We start from the raw sequence: 23164 nt of genomic DNA on the forward strand, positions 1-23164 counted from the left end.
CTAAATCACTTAGCAAAATGTTCTGTTTTGAAGCGCTAATGTGCATGAAGACACCTTTTACAAACTAATTACGTGTTTTTATGAAGATTTTACTACTAAATGTAAACTACAACTCATTAATAAATACCACATTTGACATGAATTGTCTGCATAATTTGTTTATTAATTTTTTTAAATGTTTTAAACAGGAATTGGGTATTTAAGTCAATTAGAAACAATTAACTGTAAGTCTCCTTTTCCTTAAATGTTTATTAAAATTCATTAAGTTAACCTACATGATAAAACTGACCCGAGATCAGTTAAAACCTCCAGTAAAGCTCCAAACAAAAGATTCATGAATGTTCAGAAGAACTAATAGCCTAACTAATTATTATTACTACACTAAATACAATAGTACACTTCTGAAAACAGATCTGAAAAAAAAAAAAATCTTAGTGCTTTTAAAATATTTTATTATTATCTTTTTTCATATAAGCTATGACTTTAATATGAAATGTAAATAGAAAAGATAAAAAAAAAAAAAAATCGACTACAGGAAGTGGTTTGAAACGTGAGCATGCGCAGTGTGTCTTTCACTAACACGTGTTGCGAGACGCAGGGAAGTAGGTAGCAGGGAAGATCTCAAAGCTGCGTTGGTCATTAAAGCGATTTATTTTGTTTATTTGCTCAACCTTAGCCTTTTTCTGTTTACCTAAATAGTATTCTCCTCCGTGAAGCTACTGCCGAGAGGATCCGTGTGTAACGTTATCTAAGTTAGTCACCGGCTAAAACGCAACAAACACGATGGTGAGTATCACGTGTGGGACATCTTATTATTTCTCTTGATTCGTTCACTGCATTCAACGTTTAGATGTTTTTATTTTGCCTGCCGAAAGTGTGTTCATACACTAAACATTATTTAAAAAGATAAGGTTTATGTTTTTTTCCATTTTAGCTGTAGATCTATGTAGAAACATTGTTGACCTGGGGCTGGTTGCATAAACATAGCCATAATGTTAAGACAGTGTCTTAAGTTCAAGTATGACCCACTCGCAGTTAGTCAGGGGCAGTAGTCTTAGTTTTCGGTATCAAATTAGGCAAATCTACGTTTTTATATAACTGATTCAAAAAAGCTATGAACAGAAAATAAAATAAATTGATGTCTAACTTTATGTAACGTTAGTTGGGTGTTTAGCTGATAACTCTGTTCTTTTGTGTGTCTTTTTTACACAGACTGAAGCTGAAGTGAATCCTAAAGCCTATCCTCTGGCAGACGCCACGCTCTCCAAAACCATTCTGGACCTTGTGCAGCAGGCGTCGAACTACAAACAGCTGAGAAAGGGGGCCAATGAAGGTAAAGTACCGCAACATGATCAATGTTTCTCCATTAAGACCATTAACAACATTCATTATAAAAAAAAAAAAAACTACTACTCTAGTGGTGGGCGCTTTCGAAACACTTCTTCATGAAGATGATTTCCTCGAATCAGTTGTTCCGAATCTTGTATCAAACTCGCCAAGTCCCGCGTTTTCAGCAAATTATGCTTCGCTACGTTATACCAATATTCGAAACATTTCAAAATTGATTTATACATATTTATGTTTATTACATTTTTTTTTTATTAAAAAAAAAAAAAATCGGTGGAAAAAAAATAAAAATTCCGATGGTTCGCCACTGGATGGCGTTAATCTGGTGAACGCATGGATGAGTGTTTAATGGTTTTAACTGATCTCAGGTCGGTTATATAATGTAGGTTTATTTAATAAATTATAATACTTATGCGTGTACAATACATAAAAATAAAAGAATATTTAATTGCTTGTAATTGACCTAATTATAGCCCAAAATAACACTTAATATTCAGAATCATATTTAATGTATTGTATTTAATAGATTCCACTTTCATGAAAACATTTGATTGGTTTTGTAAAATGTCACTTATACATTTCTGTTGCATTTGCATTGTTTAATACACATTAAAAAAAATTCACTGCTTGATCAAAGTGTGTAATTTGTGTGGAAGTGCAAGTTATTTGCATGTCTTTTGTTGATGTATTGATACAATTATTCTGTTTTTCATTTAATATATTTGTTCATAGTTATTATATATTTATTTTTTAATATATTTACTTGACTTCTTAACTTGCATTTTCAAGCTCTTTGGTGTTAAGTCAGAATGGGAGACAAAAATTACACACTTCAGCTTTAATCAGAGAAATTAGTAACTTAATAAAAAATAAGATCAGCTCTATTATCTACATATTGGGAATGTTAGTTTTGCCAGCTCTGACTTTCATTGTCTTCCACAGCCACTAAAACTCTTAACCGTGGGATTTCTGAGTTCATTGTGATGGCGGCTGATGCTGAACCTCTGGAGATCATTCTGCACCTGCCGCTGCTGTGTGAGGATAAGAACGTGCCGTATGTCTTTGTGCGCTCTAAACAAGCTCTCGGACGTGCATGCGGAGTGTCAAGACCAGTCATTGCCACATCAGTCACCATTAAAGAGGGATCGCAGCTGAAACCTCAGATTCAGTCTGTGCAGATGTCTATTGAAAGACTCTTAGTTTGAGCTCATACCCTGTACACTTTTGCTTTCAGGTTTTTTAAACAGTGATCCCTTTTGTACTTTGTTTTTGTTTAGTTTTTTTTTTTTTCTTGCATGCTAAAATCAAGCAATGTTGAGTATTGTCCTCAGTTTCTGACAGCCGAAATAAAGTTCGGTTAAAATTAAATGACATTTGTTTGGTTGTTTGTGCAGTATGAAGATTTATGAAACCCATCTAACATTTTTTAAAATAGAATAAAATGGTCGTATTCTTTTCTGGTGTTACCTAATGCAAAATGTTATTGCAAATAATTTTTTTCCCCATAGTGTATATATATATATATATATATATATATATATATATATACACAATAAATACTGACAGATGTACACAAACGATATAGGCAAATGTATTTTAATTGTATATTAAACATTGGAATTCACTGTAGTAAATTGAGATTTGAAGATTATTTTGGTGGACATAAATTTTAACCTTGTCTAATTTTATTTAATGCTTAATTTTTCTTGATGACTTTCAAGTCACCCAAAATGAAAGGAAACAAAACTAAGAAGCATTTAATCTTACTTCCGATAAGCAAATGCATTTTTTTTTTTTTTTTTTTTTAACGTCTGCTCATAGCAAATAAAACATCTTAGGTTATTTGTCATAGGGCTTTTTCATTTTTACTAATTGTTTTTACTAATTGTGCATTGCGATTTGAGTTTGAGAAAAAAGACCACGACGCAGTTTTGTTTGGGTGTACATTAAGTCATGTGACTTCCAAATAAGAAACGATGTTTGTACTACATTTACATTTTTGTTACATAACTTTGGACGATAGGGTCTGACAATGTTCACACAAAAAAAATGTGACGCCACGTGTTGTGTGGGGGTAGATTTATGCATATTTAACATAAACATTTAAAGTCGCGTTTCAAATGTTATTTATTTATTTGTTTTTCTTTGTGGTTTTGTATGAAGACTTTTGTTTTAGATATAAGGTGAAAAACGCGCGTTGGACTCGAACGAACCAACCACGTGACTTTAGAACCAAAGTCCAAAACAAACAAACCGAGAAGTTTTTGATAGCAAGACAGACAGGGGAAACAACTATGACAGACTCTCCCGTCTTATTAAACAAACATGAGGTGGAACGTTGCCTCAGTTACGAGGATCTGATTCCCAGACTGGAGTCTGTCATGGGAAAGTTTTCTAAACGGGACAGTTCAGAAATAATCCAGCCTGTGAGATCTGTGGTCCCTGTACCCCAACACAATGGGTATGAATGAATCCATGTTTCAAAATATTGCTATCGTTTACTGACATATTTCTATAGAAGTAAACACTTGATGCATTTGTCAGGTTTTTAGGCGTGATGCCTGCATATCTGGCCGCTGAGGGTATTTTATGCACAAAGATGGTGACTTTCTACCAACGTGCAGAGGGCTCCAGTTTACCATCAACTCAAGCCACAGTGTTACTGTTCGATCCCGAGCATGGGCATGTCACAGCGGTGAGACACACAAACCTCATTCCTTTAGGCAAACAGATTACCCTTCATATCATGTGCACGTCTGTGTATTTCTGAGATTTACTAAATGACCATCTGTGTCAATCACATTAGAGTCTACGATAAAGAAAATGAAAAATCTGTTAAAAATGTGTTTTAAAACATGTGCATAGACACGTGCACGTTAAATTCATCTTAATTGGTTTCTAAAAACATTTACATCATTTTCAAGAAAATTTTACATTTAATGGTAATTAAAGGGTACAGTCTTATGTGGCTATCAATAACAATATTGGAACCATTCCATTTACTATGCATTATTATATATGTTATTAAAAATGAATAACATTCTACTCATATCTTGGATACATTTCGGAGTACACACTGCAGGTATTATTTAAAAAAATGTTTGAAAGGTGTGTTTTTTATTTTTAATAAAAAATTTTTTTCCATATTTTTAAAAACTTGAACCAAACTTGTCTTGCATTAAAAAATTCAAATGATCCTATATTTTTAGAGAAAATCTACATGGACGGACTGAGTGGCTCCTCTCTGTGATGTCATGTTGGTTGAACTACATAACATTAATTTGGTGTACAAAAGATTTCAAAATATTAATAATAGCAGTTTTTTTTTTTTTTTACTTAATAAAGTAAACTTATTTAGAGTTGTATAAGGGGTGGGAAAAATAACAAGCTTCTGCTTCATCCTGCTCCTTTTCGGACATATCGTAATTATTGTTTATAATACTTTATAGATATTGTATTTTCCTTGCAACATACTTATTGTATTTTTATATTTTGTTTTATCTTTATCTTGTCTTGTTCGAAATAAAATAAAATAAAAATTAAAAATAAGTTTTATTTTTAAGAATGTATTATTTAATTGGTTTATTTTAATATAGAACATTATTGAATGTATGAATTGCATTTTCATTGATGACTTATTGATGAATGTTATGTGGTGTAACCTTCAATAACAGAATATTGGAACCATTAAAATAAAAATTAATTACATTTTCATTACCCCTTAGAGATACAATAATTATTTTCAAATATATTTTTAGTAAATATAATCAATTACTAATTCATAAATCACATTTTTGGAGGGGGTGTAAAATATTATTAAACAGTGAATCAGATTTTTTTTTTGTAATTAGGTTTTCTTTATTAAGAATGTATTAATTAATTGGTTGATTTTATTATAGAGGTAAAATCATGTTAATCACAGAAAATATATAATAATATCATTGTATGTCTGAATTTTATTTATCCTCCCATCCATCCATTAGTGATCAGTCATTTTACTATGGAGGATGACCACACTACCATCCTACAAATAACTGTATAAATCCAGAGCATATTAAAGGAAAGTAAATGTTAGAACAGCATAATTCTGCTCTGGAAATGCTTTAGTTCTGTAACTGTATCTCTAATGTCAGATCATGGATGGGGAGGCCATCACAGCCAAACGAACCGCAGCAGTGTCAGCCATATCAGCTAAAGTAGGTTCCTCTGAAACTGACCCCAAATTTGTTATGGTGTAATATATAAAGTCACTTATTCTGAATGTGTTTTCTCTCTCCAGCTGTTCATGCCAGCTCTTTCAAAGGTGTTGTGCATCCTTGGTTCAGGGCAACAGGCTAGAAGCCATTATGATGTCTTTACTAAGGTCTTCAAGTTCAAAGAGGTAATTGGTCTGAACATAGGAAATATGTCCATATATCAGGTTATAAACTATATTTTGTGTGTCATCCAGTGTTGTGTTTATTTCAGGTCCGTGTGTGGAGTCGAAGGAGAGAAATGGCTCATCGGTTTGTTAATGATCTCCAAGGCCCTGTTAGAGTTTGCTCTTCGGTGAAGGAGGCCGTGACGGGAGCTGATGTAATAGTCACTGCCACAGGTGCTAGTGAACCGATACTCTTTGGCGAGTGGGTCAAATCAGGTGCCCACGTAGCAGGTCAGTTGGCCCACAGATTTCCAATAGATATATTTTGTGAGGATATTACTTATTGTTAAGCAATATGCTACAAGAGGCCATGTTATACTGTAAATATAGTCACGACTAAAGGGAACTGTAAAGATGCAGTCATATTAGCTATATTTATGAGAAATTTAGCAGGCAAAATAAGGTCCATTGTCAAAGGTGTAGCAATATTTCGGAGCCATAACCATGTGGGCAAGTGCTCCAACATATTGTGCGGGTGCAACCCCAGTTCAAGTCCCAGCTTAAGGTCCTTACCAGGTCCAGTTCCCCTCCCTCCTCTCCTATGATTTTCTGTATGTCCTCCTACTGTCCTATCTTAATAAAGGCAAAAAAGCCCAAAAATATAGCTTTAAAAATAAATTGTGTAGTAATGTATGTAGCACAGCTCCCACAGAAATCCCTTTCAAACCACGCAGCTCCTTTCCCATGACTCTCGGCCCAGCCCTGCTTCTTGCCACATACACCCATAGCCCTTCGCAGGCCGGAAGGTACCCTCGAGACTGCGCTCTACATCTGGTCCTCCACCAGCTAAGGGAACTCCTCCACGATGCCTGGTGGTGGTGCTGGATACCCCTCGGTGTACTGCCTTTGACTCCTCTGCCCCCTGGTGGACGGCAACGGCTCTGGCTTCAGGCGCCTGGCTGCGAGCCTCCTGTTTCCTCCCTCATCTGCTCCTCCCCATCAATGCAAAGGTGGCCACTCTTCTGTCCCCTTAAATGTGAATGACAGCTGCCCCTCCTACACCCTGGTGGAAGGCAGTGAGTTCATCCGTCCCCCGGCGGCAGACTCTGCTCAGCCCTACTTGATGGCGCCACCGATTTCCCACAGCAGCAAGTGCCCTTTGACAGTGTGTTCCCTCCTTCCTCCTGGGTTTTGGCACCAATGTAACAATATTCATAATTAAGGGAAGAAGGAGGTGGGAACCGGCAAAAGATGAACATAACTTTGGTAATAGTATTAACATAAACAACAATGACTGCCGCATAAACTAAAATAAAGCAACAACATAAAGTCCAGACGTGTCACCTGATCCTCTTTCATCACTCCTCTTTTTATCCTTCCGGAGCTCCTCCGTGGGACTCGAGACCAGTGCGGCGTGTGTGTTGATCCATTCCCATGGCTCTCTGCCCCGCCCTGCTTCTCGTCACAATCTGCGTGTGGAACATTTTCACCTTCACGTGAAACTCCCAATTGCGCAGAATATCCGCAAACAGTGATTGACTGTCGCATGAAGAAATTCAATGACTTCAAGGCTGTTGATCAAGGCACATATTATCCAATTTGGCCATTACGCTTTCTCCAATGGCAGAGCCATAGACCCTGGTATCTCCCAAAGAAGGCCATCTCTGCTTTGGCTCACATTTTGGCTGCATTCCAAAGAGGATAAATCCACCTCCAAAGGGCACTTTGGAGAGAGAACAGACATGGCCGACATATTGAATGGTCGTTCAAAACTAGTTACTTCAAAGGGCCCTTCGGAATGAAGGATTTTTAAGGGTACAGCAAATGGACACTTTGCTTCCGTGATTATTAGTGCAGACAAGCAGCATCTAAATACTGTTTCAGTAGTATAGTCATAAGAAGTAAACAATGTGCACATTAACATGATTTTAGTTTAAAAAATCACTTTCTAACCATGTCTTTGTAAAGCCGTATTAAATTTTACAACTTTGTTTCTTTGACAGTATAATTCTGTAGACTGTGAATTGAAGAACAACTTTACATCTCAAATAAAAGTTTAAAGTTTTACCAGAATAGTTAAATATAAGTAACTAACTTTTATAAAAAAATAAAAAAAAAGCTTTACATTTCTGCTTATATCCTCAAAAAATCCTCAATTCACTTCCATTGTAAGTGCTTCACTGTTACCTCGATTTTGCTTCTTTTAAAGAAAATAAAGGACGAGTTGAAATTATGAGGGCAGCAACCTTATTTCTCTGTTTTCTCTAGTCAGGTAGCATGGATTTCAAAAAATGTTTCGCTTTTCTACTGTATAGGCAGCCAAGTTTTATTTAAAGCCCATTTTGCCAACAATTAAGTACCCCTTTTAAGTCGGCATGCAATAAAAATTCACCCTATTTTCTAAATGTTATAGATCTTATTGTTCATCCATATGTGTTTCATTTCTAAAAAGAATTCAAAATGTTATAACTGGATCTTCCGGTGAAATGACAGACTTCTCTCTGGTGACATATGCAGGACTTCTCCAGTCATTTAGGGCACATACAGTGTACTTTTTGGACCATCCTTTTGACTTAGCCATATTTCTAACGTGCAGTCAAACGTGACTCTCAACAAACCTAGCCAGTTTAGATATTTCATGTGTTCTAGCTCAAGCACACATGTGCAACTAATGAAGCCCTTGATTAGTTGCATCGGGTGTGCTTGAGACAACACCTGTTTTGCAGATTTGTGATGTTGAGAGGGATTCTGTTCAGGGGGTTGAATAATTTTGAGACTGCAGAAGTCATCAAAAGTGGCATTTTCAGTTGAATTTGGGGAAACCACTTAAAATATTTGTTGTGTTGAGCTTGGGATGGATTTTTTACATTTTCTTGCAGGATTAACAATTATATTTGAAACCTAAAATGTCTTCAAACACTCAGTCAGTCAGTGTGTCTGCATCAAGTCAGAACATAACAAAAGCGGAAATAAAACTAGACAGATAAACTAAACTAGAGTTTATAAACTCATGACTTTGAGTAACAAAGTGAAGTAAATCAAGAAATCATAAATCAGTTTGCTTCTACCTAGTAACAGAAGGGTTTGCTGAATTATGCATATGAAGAACCTGTCATACTGTAGGAAAATTATGTAATGTATCATGTCACCTTTGCCATCGGTCTGAGATCGATCCTCCGGCCGTGATTAAAGCATATTCAAAGACATTGTCTGGAGTCTGTTTAGTTATTGCTGCGCAGCAGGTTAGTGGAACACTTGAGACCTTATTCCCAAGTGATAGTTTTCAAAAAGCAACGAGACGTCGTTCGACTAAGTGTGAGACTGATGTGCAATGGGGGTTGAATAATTTTGATTAGAACTGTAAACCCCACCCCTCACCATCTCAAAATCCAATCAACAACCGACTCATAGAACCAAGTCAGGTCTTATATATTTTTTACGTCACAATACGGAAAACAATATCAATCGCTACTTGTGTTTCATGGCAACTTTAACGTATTGAAGCCGAAATGTTCTTCCAAAATAAAAAATTACATGACCAGATTAATTTCGCTGCCTTAATAGTGGCCTCTCTGGGTGCTGTTTCTTATTTCTTATTCAATAAGAAAGTAAACTGATATTTTACATCATAGCTGTTTACTACATTGTTTTTTTATATATTGTGGTGCTGTTTTGTGACAGCGGTTGGCGCTTGTCGTCCAGACTGGAGGGAATTGGATGACGTCTTGATGAGAGAGGCTGTGGTGTATGTGGACAGCAGAGAGGGGGCTACAGCAGAGTCAGGAGACATAGTTCTGTCTGGAGTATGCATCACTCCCTTTAACACTGATTAATAAAATACAACTGATTTCACCAACATCTATTTGAGTTAACTTACAATACATGTCCAAAAATTCTTAAACATTTAAATGCTCATTATTTTTCCCCAGGCTCAAGTTTTCGCAGAGCTCGGAGAAGTTATAAATGGATCCTTTCCTGCTCAGCGTGAGAAGACTACGGTATTCAAGTCACTGGGTAACTTGTTTTTCCACAGCTGTGATCTAAAAATCAAGATAAAATTACTGAAGAGAAAAAAAGCATTCTCGTCACTGATAGGAATTCATAGTAGCTGAATGTGCCTTAAAAAGCTTGATGTTTGCATTTCAATCCTCTCAAGAGACAAAAGGGACATTTTTCTATTTATAATTTTTATTATGTAAGCTCAAGCAACCCCTGCTGATCTTTAACCAGAAATGTGGGCCTGTCATGTGGGAGTTGAGTTACGTTTCTTGGTAAGCACAATTTAGTCCAGGGGCCTCAATTAGAAATCACATGTGATCAGATTTGATTCTAAATTCAATGAATTTCATTCTACGTCGAAATTAAGGAACAAATCACAAGATTTATAAAGGAAAAAAATTATGTGAAAATGTTGTGTACGTCATGCATTCAAACTTTTTGTGCTCATATATACCAGTAATTCAAATAAATAAATGTAAAGATAATTAGACAATCACAATATGCATTATTATTAGTAGTAGTATTAAATTAGCAACTGCTTTGTAATTAGTACAGAGCTGAATATATACATATAATCACATACACACACTCACACATATAACATCGATAAACATGTGCTTGAACTTAAGATGATTTATAAAGGCAGATGCATTTAGGAAAATTTTTGTACATATGGACGTTCTTTAAATCGTTTGGAAATTGTTGTACGTTCACATTTAGGATCATTCAATGCGCATCTATAAAAATAAGGCCCCTGGAATGATAAATTTGGCCTGTGTCAGAGGAAACTAGAGAAAGCTATTTGTGTTGACTTGCTGGATATTTTGCATTTTTAAATGCAGGCATGGGGATACAAGATGCTGTCTCAGCCAAACTTGTGCTGGAGAAGTGGAACAGTGAACACTGAAGAACCAGCCAGCAGTTTCCTCCGCTGGTTGCACAAGAGGAGAACTGGCCCCACGACTGAGCCTGCTTTTTTTCCCCATTCTGTCACCTGATGGAGTTCGGGTTGCTTGCCACTGTCACCTCTGGTTTTCTTAGTTGGGGACACTTTACTGTACACTGTACTGACGCTGCTGTATGAGAACTGAACTAATTTAATAATTAATGATCTTTACAATGAAACTGAATTAACACTGACTTAAGCTGAAAAGCATAATTTTCCTGTTATCACTGTAAAGTTGCTTTGAAACAATCTCCTATGTAAATAAAGGTGACTTGAATCGTCTCATCTGCCATGATGTAGCGGTGTCTTTTCCCCAATTTACGATTATGCGAACAAAACCGCTCTCGCTCTTTACATAAAAAGGACTTATGCTGCATCCGAAATCACATATTGTATTGTGTGTACTACATTTGGTTTGAAACAGGATGAACATTTGTAGTATGAATACAATTTTGGATGTACTACATCTGCCATGTTGTCATGTGACCTAGTTGCGTCGCTTCACCTCCATTCACAAATCTACTCCTGTGGCCTCATGGGATAGTAAAAGTGTCCATCGAATACACACTTCAGAATCTCACTGGAAGTAGTAGGTCATCTGGGGACTTTTCGCCTACCGTTTTATAAATACTATTATTCAGACATACTACATGGCTCACATACTGTTTTTCACCTACTATTTCGGATGCAGGCATATTCGGATGCAGCCTTAGGGGAGAGTGGGGTGAGTTGTGCCAGTTTTTACTCAAAGTGACTTTAAAGTGAGGCCATGGCAGTAATGCCTTCAACTTAAGGATGTACATATATTTCAGGATGTGGTGCATCCCTGAGAACAATAATTTTGGATCTGAAATAAATTGTTTCAGAAATATAGCTCTTGGAAAAAAAGTGGTCTCATGGCACAACTTGCCCCTGGTGCGGGGGAAGTTGTGCTTTTGGTGGAATACAATGGGGGTAAATTGTGCCAGTGATTTCTGAAGTAAAACAGAACATTTTAATGTTATGAACCATAATGCTATATGAAAGCAAGATAAATTCAATACAAAATTACTCATTGAAGGTTTATTTAGATATTGTCACCCTGGAATACCATAGCATGCGTTTTTCCTACTATGGTCAATTGCATAGGGATTTTGTATTGAACATAACTCTGGATCACAGTGTCATAGAGACAAGGGGGCGGGCTCATTTTACTCAGACGACCAATAAGTCTCTCAGGATCATTGTGAAGCTATCAAGCTACGCCCTAGCAACCATTTAGAGCACCATAGCAACACAATATATGATATTTGTGAATCATTTCAGGCAAAAAGGCTTTGGCAATAGATGCCTGTTGACAGTGCTGTTTGTCAATTATGTAACATATAAGAATAAAGTGACTAGGCTCATTTCTAAACATCCTATTGTGACATAGGCCACTTAAAAACGGAATAAAACTTCTCTTTAATAACATAGTGCAAACTCAAAACTGAAATCAGTGTTAGCTAAATTAAACAAATAACAAGCAGGCCCAAGTAAAACAATGATGAGGCATGCCCATCTCCTCACTTCTCAAGATTATCCCCTGTGAGAATGTAGGTCTAGGTGGTCTGGATCTGGCACAACTTAACCCAGGCCCTTTGGCACAAATCACCCCAGACCCACAAGTTTGAAAAACTAGCATGATCCAGCAGTTAAGAGCTAACATCATGCTAACTGTATAGACTCATTGTGTAGCCTACTAAAGCACTAAAACATGTGTGAAATGTTTTCAAACTTGTCTATAATTGTTCAGACACTACAATCAAAAAACCTTAATCATAGAAATTTTACTTTGAAAGGGAAAAAACAGTTTTTTGCACTAAAATATGCTTAACTCTCATGCCATGTGTCTCTCTTCTTTGGAGGATGAGTAAAAGTGATTGCTTTTCAAAATGATGTGGTCACATGACCAATTTCTTCTATGGTTTTCCAGAAACAAGGGTGGAACTACTTCCCCCCCTGGCACAAATCACCCCACTCTCCCCTAATCTGTAAGAAAAAATGAGGGCACACTAATAGCAATTATCTTTTTTCTTTTTTTTTTAATACAATTTGAGGTATAGCCAACACTGTATCCTAAACAGGCACAACCTAGACAAATTACTTGCTGGGTTGTACCCAGTTACGTGTTATGTGGATAAACTAATGATTTCAGCAGACATGGAAAACAAAAGACAAAGGTTTTTAGATTGGGTTTCTATTTCAGACATAAAGGTTAATACACTGTAGTTTTAGTGGAGACAGTAAAAGCAGGAATAAGCATTTCAAACTGCCATTGTTACAGAATTTTCAAAATGAAACATTCCATGTGCCAAATTACAACCGTTTTCTTTTTAACCAAGACCAATTGTAAGTTTAATACTTGATGTCTGTAGTCTAACAACAAATCAGTTGAATTACTGTTCTCAAGTATCCACTACATTTATCAGTAGCAGTGTTCATGGGAATCTTTAGAGGATATAAACCCCATAACAGTGTCTACTGTATAGAAATTTCTGACATGCTCAGCTTTCCAACAAAATCCTGGTCTGATACTAGGCACTGGTAGAGCTGTAGTCTAAATACAATACTGGGACTGTAAAATGGATAAAACACTGCCAGACTCCTCTAACAGACTTGACTAAAATACAGAGAGATTAAACAAGAGATCTGCCCTTCGGAATATTCAGATACAGTAGTGAAAATATGCTATATGCTGACAAAACAGAGCTATTATATGCAGTTTAACTAGGTTTGTTTCTTATACAGTTAAACAAAATAAACTCTCAGACATGGGAACCATAACACATTGAACCAATAAAGTGTTTTCTTCAGTTGTCCTTTAGTAAAATAGTTCCTTCAATATTACTGCAACCTCTGACTCTTACAAATACACACAAAAAAACAACAACAAAAAAAACCCTCCCTTTAGGAAAAAGAAAAAAAAATGAAGAAGAGATTGTTAGTGAGCAAATTGAAATCCACGACTTGGTTTAACTTTTGGCAATAATTAATTTTCTACAAAAATGCAGATTGTAAACAATATATATGGGCTCACAAAGATGGAGAAACTGAAAGGAGTATTTAGTTTCTTAACATCAAAATGAGGGGAAAATAAAGAACATCATTAGAAGGCAGCAGGAATTTCTTAGTGTATGATGGGAAACAACTATGAATGCTGCTCCCATCCTTCAGAAGCAAATACTCAGGCGTCTTAACAGCTAGTTAGTGGCATAATTCTAATTACAATGCAAGAGAGAGAAATATCTGCATGCATACACTGTGCAGACCGTTTCTTCTTCCCCAACACGCATTTCCCATCATCCCTGCCTCCATTGTTCTCCTCTCAGATGAGCTCAGATTGCAGTTGGTGCTGTCTGTGCAGTCAGTTCAGAAGATATGACACCTCCTCTTTCTTTTCTTCACAGGAGGCGGGCACAGGACCGCACGGATGGCTTCATCGAACACCGTCTTAAGGCCGCGCTGCGTTAAGGCTGAGCACTCCAGGTACTTCACAGCTCCTGAGGCCGAAACAAAAGAAAAGCGTAAGTGGATCCAGACAGCTAAGGCTGGGCAAAGTATACTCAAACTCAGTTTATTACAACTGAAAATGATGATCGATTCATCAATATTGTCAACCTAGCCCTAACATACACACGTGTAAAGGCCAGTGTATTACTATTGAAGTGCTGACCTATTTCTTTGGCCATAGCGAGGCCTTGAGGGTAAGTGATGGGAGTGAGCTTCTTCTCTTTCAACTTTTCAATGGTGTCCTTGTCATCTCTCAGATCAAGCTTAGTCCCAACGAGAATTATGGGAGTGTTGGGGCAATGATGTCTGACCTCTGGATACCACTGTCGAAAAAGAAAAGAAAAATCAAAACGCACACGTTGAGCTTCCATTGAATTCAAACACATTCAATGGGTAGAGAAAATTTGCACAATATACATAAGCAATACTCTAGAAATATTTATAGCATGTTAGTGTGCAATTTCCAAACCTAGCCTATGTTTTACCCGTGGATAAACACCACAAACTCCTCATTACCAACAACAGCAAATGTCACTTGATCCTTTGAAACGGACGTCGCTGGACATTTTGCAGACACAGTAGATTAAAATAACCTTCTGTCTGCTTCATTAGACATCAACATGCTATTTTGAGGCTTTGAAATCATTTTTGCTCAATCTTTCAAGCCAGACAACTATTCTTAGAGCTTCTTCCTCTTTTCCATTCACTGCGATCATTTCGAAAGTCGTCTACATTGACTACACTTACCTTCGCACGGACGTTCTCAAACGAGGCTGGACTCACAAGAGAGAAACAGATCAAGAACACATCCTATAAGAAATGAAAAACACAAATCAGATAAAACCCTTTTTATTCCGTCTAATGTTCAACTATTTTCTTTTAGAATTACATGACTATCTGTAAAACACAGCATTGACTAGACTGTGGCATTAATGAACTGTAAATTGACTTCACTTGTTTCCCAAGTGAAACAGAGCAACAAAAAAAACACAGTGAGGTTTGTGCCTAGATGACAACAGCGAACAATTGAGCCATTCACTCTCACAGCCTTAGTAACAAAGACAACGACAACACAGAGCTGCCATTAATGCTCTGAGTAACATAAGAAATCACTTTGGCCTGCCAGGAATCAAGACCTGGGCTATTTTTAAACATTTCCCCGTCCTAAGGATTAGTGTTTATTACCGTTCCTAAGCAGTATGTCATCAAACTATTTTCGAGATACTTCCTGCTCTCAAAACTTAAAGGGATAATTCACCCAAAAGTGAAAATTCTGTCATTAATTACTCACCTTCATGTCGTTCCAAACCTGTAAGACTTTCGTTCATCTCCAGACCACAAATGAAGATATTTTTGATGAAATCTGAGAGCTTTCTGTCCCTCTGTTGACAGCTACGAAACTACTTTGCTACGCTACGCACTTTGATGCTTCAAAAAGTTCATAAAGAGATCATAAAACTAATCCATATAAAGTGATCATGTCTCTTCAGAAAACTCAGACTAAACCGCTCAATTCATATGATGAACTGGTTGAATTTAGGCTTTTATTCACATATAAACATTCATCAACTCATACATCAGTTGTGGTAAACGGAAGCTCAAGCATGTTCGCTTGACGTGCGAGAACCAATTAGATTCATTCTCGTGTTACGCACAACATTTGAGCTTCTGAAAGAACCAATGAGGTTCTCGCGTGTCAAGCAGTTTCAGGTGAGCTGTTTGTTCGCTGATCAATGTTTATATGTGAAAAAATAAAAGCATATAAAGCGATCGAGTCTCTTCATATGAATTGGTTTTATATCAAATTCATATGAATTAGTTTTACGATCTCTGAACTTTTTGAAGTGTCAAAGTGTTTGTTGCGTAGACTACCAATGGTGGGACAGAAAGCTCTCAGATTTCATCAAAAAGATCTTCATTTGTGTTCTGAAGATGAACGAAAGGCTTACAGGTTTGAAACGACATGAGGGTGAGTAATGACAGAATTTTCATTTTTGGGTGAACTAGCCTTTTAAGGGGTAGCCTTTTAACTAGCCTTTGAGTCAAAATTCTCAAAAATGTTATCCTATGGCTTTTTGCTGTAACACAAATATCTAAATAATGGGTCCACTGATAAAACCTCAAATAAACATTAATTATTTATGAAAAATATTGTGATGCATCTGTTTTAGCTCTATTATTATGACAGTACCGTCTGAGGGTAGGAAAGCGGTCGAAGTCTGTCGTAATCCTCCTGTCCTGCTGTATCCCACAGTCCCAAGTTCACCGGCTTTCCATCGACCATTACATTGGCAGAATAATTATCAAACCTGAATGAAAGTTAATAGCATATACTTCAGAGACACTACAAATGTCATATCTGACATATTTATGAATAAAACAGATTATTCAATGGGGAAACAGTGAAAATAATGACAATAATGTTCATTCTGGCTGAACTGTCCCTTTAGGAAACTCAGGGTAAGAGTGAGGTCGCCTTACACAGTGGGAATGTACTCCCCAGGAAAAGCATTGGTGGTGTAGCTGATCAGAAGGCATGTTTTTCCCACAGCCCTGAAGGAAGAAATAAAACATCTCAAAAATCACCAGTTACAGATCTGATTATGTGATAAAACTGATGTCATCTCCTATAATTGCCTTTCAGCTAAACAATGATTCATTTCCCAATTAAAATTAAATAGGGCAAAGAATTATTTTAAACATGACACTGCAGATGAATAACAGAAGTGGGTTTGGTTGACTTTATTAATCACTGCAGCACTCCCACACATTCAGACAGCATTTGCTCAAGTTTACTTACATATGTATGACGTAGGCCTAACATTTAAAGGAAAACTCAGGGAAGGGCTAGTTTAGCAACAGCGAAAAACACTGATAAAACAGTTTGACTCCAGACTACAAATACACAGACATTTAAAAGCTTGAAAGTCCAGAATCATTCATAAGTAATTTTCGCTGCCACAACATAAAGTGGAAAACAGATTTAAAGGTATATAACGTTATATATATATATATATATATATATATATATATATATATATATATATATATATATATGGGAACTTTTATTCGTCTTTGTACCTCACATTATATACACACATACATAAACGCGGTTTTAAAATATCTGTGAGCTACAAAGACGAACAAAAGTTCCCAAATCAAAGGCCCTCAAGTTACCTAAACTCAAAACACAACAGAGCAAAACAAGAAACGGCTAATACGTGTAAAACATTATTCCACGAAAAATATAATAGTGAAAATAGGGGGAAACTCACCCGTCCCCGACGACCACACACTTTATGGCCTGCATCTGTGTTCACTTAGCAAGCTATCCCGCTAGCTTTATCTGTGAATGAATCAAAAGCTGCTCTGACCGGGATAACCCGTCCTCAAAATTCAACACGCACAAAACAAGAGATGAGTCGATAAAAGTTGAACGATAATGTGAAATTTCACTCAAACTCGACGGAGTAAAGTTAGCTAGCCGACCGCATTCCAGCGCATTTGCTGCTGTTGTTGCTGCTCCAGTTAAACAAACAGCCACCACCCTAAAATCTCAGTCAGATCCCGGTCTACACACACACATATCCCGACCCGTCCCGAACAATAAACACACTCTCTGCTGCCTCTTGATGGACTGGAGTGGATCTACGTCTCACATGCATATAACCAATAACAGTCCTAGATCGATTATTAATATTATCAAAACTTTCATGCCTTGAATGATCGGAAATAGGCCTAACTGTAATTAAATTAATGCCTGATTCAATTCCATGAAATGCTGTATAGACAATCACATCTATAGGCTATAAAACAATATAGGCCTATTTAACATAAAAAAATGTACATCTTATGTTAAAATGTTATGTAACCTTCTCTTTAAACACTTTGGTCAGTTCAAAAATAATTTTTGCAAATTTTATATTATTTGTTTGAAAGAATTAAAAGAGCAGTTTCATGTTGTATTGTTCAACTGGTCGAGGTTGATATGGGATTTAGAAAATAATTAGTAACAAGTAATGGAACAGGATACTTTAGAGAGAGAGAGTAATTAGTAGTAGTAGGCTAAATTACACTGTTGAAGAAGTAATAAGTAGTAATTAAATTATTATTTTTTAGAGAAATGTACCCAACACTGTGCATAAATTATGTTAGGAGATTAATGTTTTAAATATAACAGTTTTAATGTAGAAATATTAATTAATTGCAAAAAAAAAAATGAAATAATAGGCTTCTTTTTAAATATGAAACTAACTCCAGTGTGTGTGTTTTCTTCGGGTCTACTGTTGGTGTGTTAGAAGTAAATCGATTGAAAGACTTGAGACTTTCTGCAGATATTGAATTCTTTTAGCATTCGGTGTCCATAATGGCGCTGTTTAGCAGTATATTTAGTAAATTGTTTGGGTGTTTTGCTCACTTTTCACGCAGAAGGGAGACACCTCAGAGAGCACAGCAGTATGCAGTGCAAGAATTAGCGGCTGGATATAGAGAAGCTGGAGAAAAGAAAAGGAAGGTGAGAAAAAGGAGGAAACAGAAGATTACAGGGCCAACGCCACTTCTTGTGGAGGTCAAACCTCTGCATTCTACAGTCAGATCTTCCTTCTTAAAGCCAAAAGAGGGAGAACTCCCAAAGCTTCCAAGTGTCTCCGGACACCTCGCTCTACCAGGCACTCGCCTCAAACCCCTGCCGCCAGTGACAAAACCAGCCGTACATCCTGAACCAGTTCCAGCACCTGAGGATGAGTTATCCCTGCCATCTTCTCCGCTTCAAGTGGATCTTCCCAAACCGTCGGCGGCTCCTTCATGTCCAGAGGAAGTTGTTTCCTTCCGACGCTCTTCATCCCAGATGCGTCCTGCGAAACCACAGATGTTTCCATTAGCGGTTCCTCCACATCCCACTCCAGCACCTGATGAACTGTTTTCCATCCGGTGCTCTTCATCCCAAGTGCGTCCTCCCAAAGGACTTCCTCCGAGCCCCACTCCTGCACCTGATGAAGTCGTTGCTCTGCGACGTCCTCCCAGCCGGAAGCCTCAGCCGTTCATTTCCCCGTTTGAGCCACTTCCACAACTCATGCTGGTTGACATCGAGGATGAGGAGAACGAGTATGTGGAGGACAGAGAGAAGACCATCAGTGACTTACTCGAGACGCCAGAGGCTGAAATGAGAGCAAGAAAGATGTTTGCCTGGTTGGAGAAGGACAGCGAGGTGCAGGAGGAAGCGTGGGCGAGCGAAGTGGAGGAGATCCATGGATTTGAGGAAGAGGAAGGTGACCCCAGGGAAATGGGAGACTCCAAGGCCATTCGGATGAGGCGTCTCAGATCGATGAGCACATGATGAGGCTCTTCTGTGTAGCCTCTCCTGACGGCCCCAAGACTGAGACCCAGCACAAGGCGACCTTCCAGAAAATGTGCAAAGGAAAGTGCCACTTTTTCTGTTCACCTGGGCAGAGGAGAAGGCCAAGAAACAGGAGGAGAAGAAAATGATCAAAGAGAAGGAGCGAAGAGAAAAAGAGTTGCTGCTTGAGCGCTACACGAACGATCCAAGAGTTTGCAAACTAAAAGTTTAAAGATCCATGACTCCTCCTGACTATGAAAACATAAAACACGTGTAATATGAAGTGAATCAATTTGAACTAATTTGAAAAAAATTTTTTTGTTAATCAAGTAAACCATAGTTGCTTCAATCAAGTTAATCTCCATCTTGAAATAATATCAAATGTATTCTTATATTTACTTTATAAAAGTCAGTAAAAAAAAAAAAGATTTCACTGCAAAAAGCCACAACATAAAGATGGACATCTTTATAACAGAAGGCATTTAGTAGATTGTATTCAACAAGTTTTTCAGCAGTTGATCATGCTGACGATTCAGAGGCCTTCAGATATTCTGATATCAAATATGATGCAATAGACTTTATAGGGTTAACTAACAAATTACATTAATAAATTATATTTTTTTGCCAGCATTTTGGGAATAAATTTAGTGGAGGATGAAGGGAGTTGAAGGATGATTTTAATGTGTCATTTATGACGTGGAACATCATATTAGAAAGTCTCAGTCTAGTGCATAACTCTTAATGCATGTCTACTGTTTAGAGCACTTGACCTTTTTAAACTAAAGATTGGTTAAATAATACAGATGCTTGACATAATTAATCATAACAAAATTCTTTCTTTTGTTGATCAGACGGCAGTGAAGTTTGCCACACACAAAAAAAAGGTAGGCTGCTAAGTAGAAAGACTTTATTTATAAGCACTAAGTACCGGTAGGCTGTTCTCTATTTTTCCTCTGTCAAAAATTACTGCTCCACCTTATCCACAATAATAAATGCACCCAATCCTTTTTAAAATAATAAAAAATTGTATTTGAAAAGCCAACCTATAAAGATCACATGGCAATTACAAAATCCTTTGCATAAAGATCATGAAAATCCAAACTGACCTTATCAACTTAAATACAAAAAAATAAATAGCTATTTTTCTCTAGCCGATTGTTATTAAGGATGTAGCACTGTCTGATCATTTCTGTATTTTCTTTGATATATTGATCTCTCCTGCCACTGAAGCTAGATCTGTGTCTGTCAAGAAGAGATGCTTAAATGAGAACACTAGTAGTGTACTATTTATGAAGGCTATATCCTTAACACCAAGCATATCTGCAGACTGTTGATTTTCTCCTTGATTCTTTTAACTCAAAAGTTAAAAGTGTAATTGATGATATTGCTCCTGTGAAAGTCAGGAAGAAGAGTGGCAGACAAAAAGCACCTTGGAGAAACTCAACAGCAGTGCAAAATATGAAAAGACAATGCAGAAAAGTAGAGCGCATGTGGCGGAAGACAAAACTTGTAGTCCATTATAACATCTACAAAGACAGCATCCATGCTTTCAATATGGAACTAGGCAAAGCTAGACAGACTTTCTTCTCAAATATTATAAACAGTAATTTAAACAACACACGCACTCTTTTTGCTACTGTAGAGAGACTGACAAACCCCCCAAGCCAGATTCCCAGTGAAATGCTCTCAGACAACAAGTGCAGTGAGTTTGCTTCTTTCTTCTTTGAGAAAATCAATAATATCAGAAAGGTGATCAGCACATCCTTGAGTTGCCCTGGGGTTAGACAGATCAAACCACCTGAGAAAGTAGTTACTATGTCTGACTTCAAAGAAATTGATGGCAAAATTTTGGAAGAAACCGTACAGCACGTTAAAACATCAACCTGCGCTCTTGACACACTTCCCACATCATTTTTCAAAAGTGTGTTAAACAGTTTAGAAGCAGATCTTCTAGAAGTGGTAAATGCTTCACTTCTCTCTGGGAGTTTTCCAAACTCCCTGAAAACTGCAGTTGTCAAGCCCCTCCTGAAAAAGAGCAATCTGGATAAGACCATATTAAGCAACTATAGGCCGATCTCAAATCTTCCTTTCATAGGCAAGATCATTGAAAAAGTTGTCTTCAATCAGCTGAACAAATTCTTATGCTCGAATGGATACTTTGACAATTTTCAATCTGGTTTCCGACCGCACCACAGCACAGAGACAGCGCTCATAAAGATAATAAACGATATTCGCTTAAATACTGATTCAGGCAAATTATCAGTGCTGGTACTACTCGACCTCAGTGCTGCATTTGACACTGTCGATCATAACATACTTCTTGACAGGCTGGAAAACTGTGTGGGGCTTTCTGGGATAGTCCTAAAATGGTTCAGGTCATACTTAGATGGGAGAGGTTATTATGTGAGTATAGGAGATCATAAGTCTGAGTGGACATCCATGACATGCGGAGTCCCTCAAGGCTCAATTCTTGCGCCACTCCTGTTCAACCTGTATATGCTCCCAATGAGCCAAATAATGAGAAAGAACCAAATTGCTTACCACAGCTATGCAGACGACACACAGATCTACTTAGCCCTATCGCCTAACGATTACAGCCCCATTGACTCCCTGTGCCAATGCATCGATGAAGTCAACAGTTGGATGTGTCAAAACTTTCTTCAGTTAAACAAAGGCAAAACTGAAGTCATTGCGTTTGGAAACAAAGATGAAGTTCTCAAGGTGAACGCATACCTTCACTCTAGGGGTCAAACAACTAAAAATCAAGTCAGGACTCTTGGTGTGACACTAGAGTCAGACCTTAGTTTCAGTAGTCATGTCAAAGCAATAACTAAATCAGCATACTATCATCTGAAAAATATTGCAAGAATTAGATGCTTTGTTTCCAGACAAGACTTAGAGAAACTTGTGCATGCTTTCATCACCAGCAGGGTGGATTATTGTAATGGACTCCTCACTGGCCTTCCCAAAAAGACCATAAGACAGTTGCAGCTCATACAGAACGCTGCCGCCAGGATTCTGAGCAGAACCAGAAAATATGAACATATCACACCAGTCCTCAGGTCTTTACACTGGCTCCCAGTTAAATTTAGGATTGATTTTAAAGTATTATTACTGGTATATAAATCATTCAATGGCCTAGGACCTCAATATATTGCAGATATGCTCACTGAATATAAACCCAACAGATCACTCAGATCATTAGGATCATATCAGCTAGAAATACCAAGGGTTCACTCAAAGCATGGCGAGTCCGCTTTTAGCTATTATGCCAGCCGCAGCTGGAACCAGCTTCCAGAGGAGATCAGACGTGCTCCTACAGTAGTCACATTCAAATCCAGACTCAAAACACTTCTGTTTAGCTATGCATTTAATGAATGAGCACTGTGCCAATGTTCGTCCAACTGTTTGTACTGTACTGTATTTTATTTTTTATTTTTCTAAACTGTTTTAATTATTCTCATTTCTTTTTATTATTTTAATTTCTTCTATGTAAAGCACTTTGAATTGCCATTGTGTATGAAATGTGCTATATAAATAAACTTGCCTTGCCTTGCCTAGCCATTTATAAATTGGGCACATATCATCTGGCAAAAAACCAGGGTCAGATCCCAGTCTGCACACACACAAACATATCCCGACCCGT

General features: G+C 37.3%; 3 protein-coding genes across 3 annotated transcripts; 2 read left to right on the forward strand and 1 right to left on the reverse strand.

Annotated features, from left to right (window-relative positions):
• The first annotated feature begins 563 nt into the window (after positions 1–563).
• Positions 564–2715, forward strand: snu13b (SNU13 homolog, small nuclear ribonucleoprotein b (U4/U6.U5)). Its single transcript, XM_084134994.1, has 3 exons — positions 564–786; positions 1213–1333; positions 2290–2715. Exons 1-3 carry the CDS (start codon positions 784–786, stop codon positions 2550–2552), a joined length of 387 nt encoding a protein of 128 aa, XP_083991120.1. The 5' UTR covers positions 564–783; the 3' UTR covers positions 2553–2715.
• An 802-nt stretch (positions 2716–3517) lies between these two features.
• On the forward strand, positions 3518–10945 carry crym (crystallin, mu). The gene is made up of 8 exons (XM_084134993.1): positions 3518–3808; positions 3892–4042; positions 5481–5543; positions 5627–5728; positions 5815–5998; positions 9389–9510; positions 9637–9721; positions 10549–10945. Exons 1-8 carry the CDS (start codon positions 3642–3644, stop codon positions 10611–10613), a joined length of 939 nt encoding a protein of 312 aa, XP_083991119.1. The 5' UTR covers positions 3518–3641; the 3' UTR covers positions 10614–10945.
• Positions 10946–12691: 1746 nt separating this feature from the next.
• On the reverse strand, positions 12692–17822 carry rac1a (Rac family small GTPase 1a). The gene is made up of 6 exons (XM_084134995.1): positions 17459–17822; positions 16665–16736; positions 16375–16492; positions 14931–14993; positions 14347–14506; positions 12692–14173 (listed from the first exon to the last, which is right to left on the reverse strand). The coding sequence occupies exons 1-6, from the start codon at positions 17491–17493 to the stop codon at positions 14043–14045; spliced, it is 579 nt and encodes a 192-aa protein (XP_083991121.1). The 5' UTR covers positions 17494–17822; the 3' UTR covers positions 12692–14042.
• Between the last annotated feature and the right edge of the window lie 5342 nt (positions 17823–23164).

The sequence above is a fragment of the Abramis brama genome (genome assembly GCF_963993115.1).
Source record: "Abramis brama genome assembly, chromosome: 14".
Taxonomy (NCBI): domain Eukaryota; kingdom Metazoa; phylum Chordata; class Actinopteri; order Cypriniformes; family Leuciscidae; genus Abramis; species Abramis brama.

What these genes read in the sequence shown, in the direction of transcription:
- snu13b (XM_084134994.1), top strand. An exon ending in GAGAAAGGGGGCCAATGAAG is followed by an intron (nt 1,334 to 2,289) that starts GTAAAGTACCGC and finishes TGTCTTCCACAG; the next exon opens with CCACTAAAACTCTTAACCGT.
- crym (XM_084134993.1), top strand. Translation starts at nt 3,642, where the DNA reads ATGACAGACTCTCCCGTCTTATTAAACAAACATGAGGTGGAACGTTGC. An exon ending in AGCATGGGCATGTCACAGCG is followed by an intron (nt 4,043 to 5,480) that starts GTGAGACACACA and finishes CTCTAATGTCAG; the next exon opens with ATCATGGATGGGGAGGCCAT. An exon ending in TACGGTATTCAAGTCACTGG is followed by an intron (nt 9,722 to 10,548) that starts GTAACTTGTTTT and finishes TTTTAAATGCAG; the next exon opens with GCATGGGGATACAAGATGCT.
- rac1a (XM_084134995.1), bottom strand. Translation starts at nt 17,493, where the DNA reads ATGCAGGCCATAAAGTGTGTGGTCGTCGGGGACGG. An exon ending in TGTGTGGTCGTCGGGGACGG is followed by an intron (nt 16,737 to 17,458) that starts GTGAGTTTCCCC and finishes TTCTTCCTTCAG; the next exon opens with GGCTGTGGGAAAAACATGCC. An exon ending in CGCTTTCCTACCCTCAGACG is followed by an intron (nt 14,994 to 16,374) that starts GTACTGTCATAA and finishes CATTTCTTATAG; the next exon opens with GATGTGTTCTTGATCTGTTT.